The sequence below is a fragment of the Amphiura filiformis genome, chromosome 4 (assembly GCF_039555335.1).
Source record: "Amphiura filiformis chromosome 4, Afil_fr2py, whole genome shotgun sequence".
Taxonomy (NCBI): domain Eukaryota; kingdom Metazoa; phylum Echinodermata; class Ophiuroidea; order Amphilepidida; family Amphiuridae; genus Amphiura; species Amphiura filiformis.
This window is the reverse complement of record NC_092631.1, coordinates 12,562,016-12,570,356: the sequence shown is the minus strand read 5'-3', so window position 1 is coordinate 12,570,356 and position 8,341 is coordinate 12,562,016. Positions and strand designations below refer to the sequence as shown.

General features: G+C 36.2%; 1 protein-coding gene across 1 annotated transcript in view; it reads right to left on the bottom strand.

The window, feature by feature from the left end:
* Positions 1–1,539: 1,539 nt before the first annotated feature.
* LOC140150555 (gamma-tubulin complex component 5-like) overlaps positions 1,540–8,341 on the bottom strand; it is a 46,505-nt gene continuing 39,703 nt past the window's right edge. Inside the window, exons 20-21 of the mRNA XM_072172590.1 lie at positions 6,749–6,849; positions 1,540–3,237 (exon numbers count right to left, since the gene is read on the bottom strand). Coding sequence (XP_072028691.1) covers positions 3,173–3,237; positions 6,749–6,849 — 166 coding nt within the window. The 3' untranslated portion in view covers positions 1,540–3,172. The remainder of the gene's footprint in view (positions 3,238–6,748; positions 6,850–8,341) is intronic.

Below are 8,341 nucleotides of genomic sequence, written 5' to 3'. Positions count from 1 at the left end.
TCAGAGTACATGTGTAACAAAATGCAGTGTTTTAATCCTTACACACACTTTTATGTTTTTTCAAATGTAAGAATTTTATTCTTACAAATTACTTTTACAAACAGATATAAGTTTGGGCCTCAGTTGCCTTACGACACCCCTCTGGAAAGGTCCTGACTATGCTACTGCTTACAAAAAGAATGACAAAATAGCACAGAAAGGAGACCCAGCATACACTGGGGTATGGAGATTGGTGGTTACGGAAGAGATTTGGCAAGAATGAAACTGCAAGTTTGTCCTAAATAATGCCACACATTTAGAGACCTATTCTAGTTAAATTCATACACCCTTTATGTAAGGCATGACCTTAATCTTCCACACAGCCATTGAATGGCTTTAGAGTGTGATACAAGAACATTTTTCAATTGAATGCAATATATTCTTAAATCTGTAAATAGATTCATTAGGTTTGCAGAAAATCAGATTACAATGTTCATTTTTCAAAACCAAAGTATACTGCACACAGAAAGTATCCAAACATTATTTTGTAAAAAAAAATCACAATTTCAGTGAATCAATTTTTTAAATCTCATCTTGTACCGAATCCAATGTGACCTCAAGAAGCAGAGTTACAAGCATTAGAATTGATGAAGGTCCCATTTTAAAAGTGACACTTTGGCCTACCAGGAGAAAAGATTCTAATCAAGATCATGCCATGACTTTGCACAGCTGTTGTAGACAATAACAGTGGTCACACAAAATATTGATGGAAGCAAAAGAACTGAAAGAAAACTAGCAAATAAAATAAAGCTGTGAACAGTACAGAGAAGAAAAAAAGTGAAAGAAAAACTAACTGCTTCAAATAAAACTTGATTGAAGAGAAAATGTGTTGTCTCTTTGTAGCACTTAAAAATACAAATTCTCCAATAAACTGGCTAGGATCACACTTGGTGCAGATATTTTAACACCCATTGATGACATGTTAAATGATCTAAACTGGTCTCAACTTAACAAAAGATGAGAAATTTCATTGCATTGTTCTATTTTCAAATGTCTCAACAATCTGGCACCAAGTTATCTCAATTCAAATTTCATTTATACATCATCCATTCACTCGTATCCTGCAAGACATCAATGTAGTGCAACTCTTGTTATTCCTAAATTTCAGTCATCTTCGGGTTTATGAACATTTCATTACCGTTCTGTTCAGCTGTGGAATAGACTCCCAGCCGATATTAGATTAAATGCAATGTCAATGTAGGTTACACACCTATTGTGCAATACTATTCCTACTGGAGATGCCTAGTTGAACGTTTTCCATAACGCGTCATGTACACATCATAAACACGAACGATAGAATGCTTCTGTAAAGTCTTATTTTGACATTCAATAAAGTTGTACATTTATTGTAACCTTTCCTTACAACATCTTGGTCTTCTTTCTGTGATCATTGATGATCTAAGTTATGTTCTAGATGAGTACAAATACGATATTTGACGGTAGAAAACCGTATCATCACTGCATCTCCGTTACGACTTAGCTTAGCTTACATGGGCGCAGCCATTTTGCTTTCTCCCAGAAACCATAGCGGCAGTGCAGATGCTGTGACAAACAAGTAGTCTATAAAAAAGGGAATTCTGACGGTAACAGTCAATGAGTGTTTTCAAACATAATATTAAGCTTATTGCCTAATATTTCACTTCCATGTATTAAGTTTGGTAGGTTTAAAATGTACATTTTAATTAATATAATTGCATTACACATGTTGTGTAGTAAAAGCATTAGATTCTTTGTAACTAGAACAGGGCCCTCAGGGAGAGCAGCACTAAGTGCTGATGAGGCTACCCTGTATAAACAAAATGACAAACAAACAAACAAACAAACAAACAAACAAATAAATAAATAAACAAATAAATAAATAAATAAATAAATAAATAAATAAATAAATATGGTTTAGTTTTTGGATACTCTCTGTACGAAGTATAATCAAATTTAACTAACCTGATAGTTTCAAACATCTTGGCCAACATTCTTCATGAGAAGGAAGAATGTTGGCCAATACATTCAAAACTGTCTGGTTAAGTAAGTTAAGCTACTTTGGTTTTGAAAAAATAAACATTGTAATCTGCAATATCATCAGCCTGCTACACTAATTGCCTAAGTCATTTTTTGTAATTTTGAGAATAAAGAACAAAATGTGGTTCAAGCATGCATCAGTTATGTAATCACCCTAATTATTTCTGATTATTCACTTTTATTTGTATCATTATCATTTGTTCTTGTGCAAAGATTGGTGAATAAATATGTTTAAATATATGCTGAAACCATGTTTTGTACTTTGTTCTCAAAATTACAAAAAATGACTTAGGCAAAAAGCGTAGCAGGCTGATGATATATTCTTGTATCACACAAAAGCAAGCCATTCAATATTATTATCATTATTTACATCCGTGTCTTGGATACTTCTAGAAAATGGGTTTGTCATTGCTGCTGAACTTCCAAAAAGCTTTCAGTTCTCTTCTGTGAAGTTTTCTCTTGTACTGTTACAACTGCATAACTGTTTCAACACTTTGAAACCTATTTGGCAGTGAACCGTGAGTGATAAATGTGACATGATCAAGAAGAATGAGTCGGATGTTGCTAATATTGTTTTTGAGATATTGACAAAAACAGTGTTCAAATTCTTTTGTTTTATATTGTTTTCAGCCATTGATAAATTGCTCATAACTTTGATGGGGGTTTGCATCAAAATGTAGCATTCACAAACTGCCAGAGATTGGTGTAAAAATCTTTTAATTGAAAATTGCCAACATGTGACTCATTCCCCTTGATCATGTCACAAATATGCATTTAGGTTTATCTGCCTTCAAATCACATGCCATTTGACCTGACCCATGATGCATGACACACCTCCGAACTCAACCACTTGCGATACATCTATGCTGCGAAGATGGCCAGCCACATTCGCTTATATCAAAAGATATTGCGTTATCGGGTTCACCAACGCACGGACGCCAAGCATTTCTATTGCCCTCTTCGCTAATTCTTCGCGTCACCCAATTCTTTAAGGGAACTAATAAAGGAAGTTCTGTCTTATTTTGCTCAGGATTTGCCTATACAACATAGATATGTCACCAAGTAAATAATCATAAGCATGGCAATAACTTCTTTGGCAATGGATGTGATGATGTATTTATTTGCTTGGAGGACTGGTCGTAGATTGTTGTAATGATGCCAGAGAAAAAGACAAGGCTGCCACTGCAAATATACAAAACAATCAAAACATTACATTAAACCAGTTGATTAGTAAACTATAGAGTGCTTTTAATATATGACACACCAAATTTCACAAACAATGAAACACCACAGAAGAATATAGAATATGTAGAAATGGAAATGATATGATTGAAATAATGAAGGTACCTGGATACTGAACATGACATATAGAGACAAAAAGGACCTACAACCATCTCAACCTTCAATAAACTAAACTGCATCTTCAACAATAAGAAACTCTCAGTAACAAAGAACTTTCAACACATACGGATCATCTCTTTATATAACAGTGAGTGAACTTTGGACACTGAATGGACACAACAGGTTTATCACTTATCTGATCAGAACTGAAATAATTTGGGGAAAACTGAGACATATCGCACACTGATTCATTCACTTCTTTCATATTCCATCAAACCACCCACTTAGGGATGACTTCAAAATCCAACCACCAGTTCACCGCCAGTGCCCTGGTAGAACCACATGCACCGGTGGTCAACTGGTGGTTAGGTTTTGAAGCCTTCCCTTGCCAAACGACTCATTCACCTTCCCTCCAACCACACCCATTCACTTGTTCATCCATACACACTCTTTCACTTGATCACAATCATTTGGTCATGATCGCTCAAGATCACTCGCCAACTAATTGAGCTAGAGATTTCACACCACCAAATAGAATTATATCGTTGTGCGCCCTTAATTTCACTTCTTAGAAAAACCCATGTATTCTCAATTTAAGCATTAAAATGAGCAGAAATTTGCATAATTTTAGCCAAATTTGGATTGGTCATGATTAGTAATATTATTTCCTGCAAGTGTACCACAGATGGGCGAGATCAAATAACTTTTAATGATTTTAAGCAGCCTTTTCTTTACAGAAACACTGGCATGGTTTTGCCTGTAAAATAGGCAATTCCCAGACATCGTGAGACTTCGAGGGCCAGTCGTAAAAAATAATGACGGTCAACCTATATTTTTTCCCAGCCAGAGGGATCAGGCAAGGGCTGATTTCAACCATCATAGCTGTCGCTTAAAACTGAGTCGCTCCTGTGAAGAAAAAATGATGTTTTCTTAAGGCAAATTTAGCACATATCTCTATGGGACTTTGATTTGGTGGTGTGAGATCTGAATGGAGCTGTGTGTGTGAGTCTCAACTTTTGATTGAGCAAGTTAGCCCTGTTCCAAATTTGCGTTTGCATCCACCGAAGAAGTGCATTGACTGAATTTATGTAATTAAAGGCTAAAATTGAAGAGAACTGCAACATTTGCTACAAATATACCAGTGCTAAGGTGAGTTTTGACCCGAAATGTGTGTTTGAGTGAAAGATTCCATTTCAGTAGAGTGACTTTGGCCCATGCAATGTTTACAATCATAATATTTGGTAAGCTTAAATCATCAATGGCATGTAATGACACAGTGGCAGATAGAGAAGACATCAGTATGGTGCTAGGGTACTGGTCGGAACTCATGAAATAGGCGCCTGGATCAGGTAAGCTTACGGTTTGTGTGTGTCTGTTGGGGGGTAGGCTAAGCTTATGATTCCACTACTGGTAACCCATGTAATGTTTACAATCATGATGGTATGCAGTGACTCAGTACCAGATGGAGAAGACATCAGTATATGGTGGCACGTGGGCTAGGGCACTGATTGGAGCTCATAAAATGTGCCCATGGATCAGGTAAGCTTATGGGGGGGGGGGTGTAGACTTAAGATTTCACTAATAGGTCATATAATTCAACACTTATAATTCAGGCATTGTGGACATGTTCTTCTTTGTTTCTGTGTGTCTGCCTGGCTTCTTGTCCCTCTTGACTGTAAATTTCTGAAAGCCTAAGTCTTGGTGAACTTTTAACTTGGTAATCACAATGCTATCTTCAGTAGATAGCACATGTCAGAGACACAATGATTCTGCTTGAAATTTTTTTTAACCAGCTTCTTGCTCAAATTATGCTAAAAATAAGTTAATTAGATTAAAATAGTCTGAAATTAAGGACAATCAGAAACATGTTGGATCATTCAGATTTCACACCACCAAATAGAATTATATCGTTGTGCGCCCTTAATTTAAGCATTAAAATGAGCAGAAATTTGCATAATTTTAGCCAAATTTGGATTGGTCATGATTAGTAATATTATTTCCTGCAAGTGTACCACAGATGGGCGAGATCAAATAACTTTTAATGATTTTAAGCAGCCTTTTCTTTACAGAAACACTGGCATGGTTTTGCCTGTAAAATAGGCAATTCCCAGACATCGTGAGACTTCGAGGGCCAGTCGTAAAAAATAATGACGGTCAACCTATATTTTTTCCCAGCCAGAGGGATCAGGCAAGGGCTGATTTCAACCATCATAGCTGTCGCTTAAAACTGAGTCGCTCCTGTGAAGAAAAAATGACGTTTTCTTAAGGCAAATTTAGCACATATCTCTATGGGACTCTGATTTGGTGGTGTGAGATCTAGAGTAAATTTCTCACCCATTCAAAGTCATTGGTTTTAATTGTGCAAGGGGCAGCCCACTAGGCAAAAAAAAGTTGTTTGTTTGTCCTCCACCGCCCGCTCCTCAGATTAAGGCCTGACCAATATTTTTTTTTTCATTTTTTTTAAAATAAAAATAAGTACAATTTTTTTTCAAATTTGGAGTATCTCTGGACCTAGCTAGAGCTAAATACTAAGATCTTTCATGGTTGAAAGTAAAAAAGCCCCCCCCCCCCAAAAAAAAAAATTTTGTTTCTTCAATATGCAAAGTTATAACTTGTATTCATGTCATAGTCTATTATTTTTAGTGACTTCAAAATACATTGGATTTGAAATCATTAAAAGACTATGACATGAACACAAATTATAACTTTAACTGCATATTAAAGAAACAAAATGTTGGTTTTTTTAAGTCACCATGAATGATTGTAGCATTTAGCTCTAGCTAGGTCCAGGAATACGCCAAAAAAAAAAAAAAAAAAAAATCCGCCTGCCCGCATGTCCTCTTTCAAAGCTGTGGAGGACAAACAAACAATTTTTATTTGTTGGCCCTATACCATGTAGTGAAGGGGCAGTCTACAAGTGGAATTCAAACCTAATAGTTTGTTTGATAGAACTGTAGAAGTCTGAACTAATCCCGAGGAGAGCTTGAGTCTTATACATTTGTACTTAATATTATTATAAAAGCATTTTATTCTGTGCTTTACTGCTGTTTACGGATGTCAGAATCAGTTCCTCTAGGACGACAACTTTACAGCGCATCAGTACTTAGATTGTACACAAGTATGGATCTTCTATACACGAGACTGACAGCTTAACATCCCCTTTAAAGGATGGAGTACTCTCATGGATCATTTACCCAATTCTAAATGTTACAAAGGGGGAGAGCAGAAATCTGTTTATGAAGCAAATACTACCAGGACCTCATGCTCCAAAAGGCCCGTACCCTAACCACTATGCCACATTCCTACAAAATACAGTCTGGAACTGGGACGTGTATGAGACAGATCAACTTACGATGTGGAAAAGCTCCTCTCTTTGTCATGTTGATAAGCATTGTGGACAGGAAGATGGAACAATTGTTGAATTCACTTTCCATTTTAGTGATACTGTCATCACTGAAACAATTAAAACGATACATAAAACAAGCAGATTAGTAATTATGTGATGCGTAGTAAGGCTGTGAGTAATACAAAAAACAGCTGCTCGATACCCACAGGGCGCAGGATATTATTTAATATATTTACTTGCCATGACCCAGATTGCGTGAAGAGTTTACATGCAAAGTTCAATGGCATCATGGTGAGTTCATAATCTTGGTCCCTGTGGTCCTAGTAGCCACAAAATGCAATTACAAGAGGTCAGAGTTTATTGTCAAACAAAGCTGTTGTTTAACTTGTTTACATTAAATATTTTGCTGGTATAGATGAGTTGACTTCTGACGTTATTGCCTGGCAGTATGTGCACGCATCATCATAATTTCCATTGTTTTTTGCCTGGCAGTATGTGTGTGCATTATATTTTATTCAGGGCCTGTGCTTTTAAACTCCCGCCACATCGCAATAAGTCTATTGAACAGTTTAGTGATTGTATACAGTTCGCTCAAGCATATCAATATACCAGTCCCTTGCCTATGTTGATAAACATTGAGGTCAACTCCTCTATATATTACAGCTAAGAAGCGCTTACTCCATACATACCACAATAAACCATAGCAGGCAGGACTGGCTCCCCAAGTTCATATACAGGTAACCAAGACATTCAGTAGTTAGTTCCTTGCTCAATAATTTCACGAGAGCAAACACGGGCTCAAACTCACAACATCAAACACCAATGCACCAAGCCTTACCGATTGAGCTACCATGACTGCTTGGTGTTTCATGTTTGTTTGGAAAACCAGGTTATAATCCCATCCCCGTATTGCCTCATAACATTGAATTCCATCTACAAGCATATGTGACCCGTTCCGACAAAACCAGGAACAAGTTACATTTTTGACATTTAATGATTTGAATAAAAATGTAAGCACGGGACAATAAGCTTCCAAATGAAACTAAAATTGTATACATAGCATCAATACATTTCAAGATATGGATAATTTTGTATATGTGACCATCCACCACAAAGTGGTAGTAAAGTCGGCTCTGGATCATTTTCTGTTTATTGCAGATTTTGAAAGAATGCACTTAAAGCCTTAAAATGACACCTCAACCAGCTTCATCGGACATCTAGAAGTGAAGTTATGGTTCATCAAAGGTCTAACTTCTAATATATTTTACATAGGAATCCAATACTGTTTTGATTGTATCTCAAAATGGAAAATGCCGACTTTACGACCAGTTTGTGGTGGATGGGCACATATGATACCTTGATATTTTTGCAAAATTGCTAGTGTGAGTAATGTGCTAATTAGTTTCCTGCCTTACACAGGACTGAATAGGGATTATCATAGTTCAACTGTCAATTATTGATTAAATAAACCTCTTTTTAATAAGTACAATCAAGGATTTGAAAGTCCAGTCAGTACCAAGGTCAAATACTATGAAATTAAGAATTCCAAATTTTGATTTTTTTTTATGGAATGTCATCTTTAAAAGGCCTATAACCCAA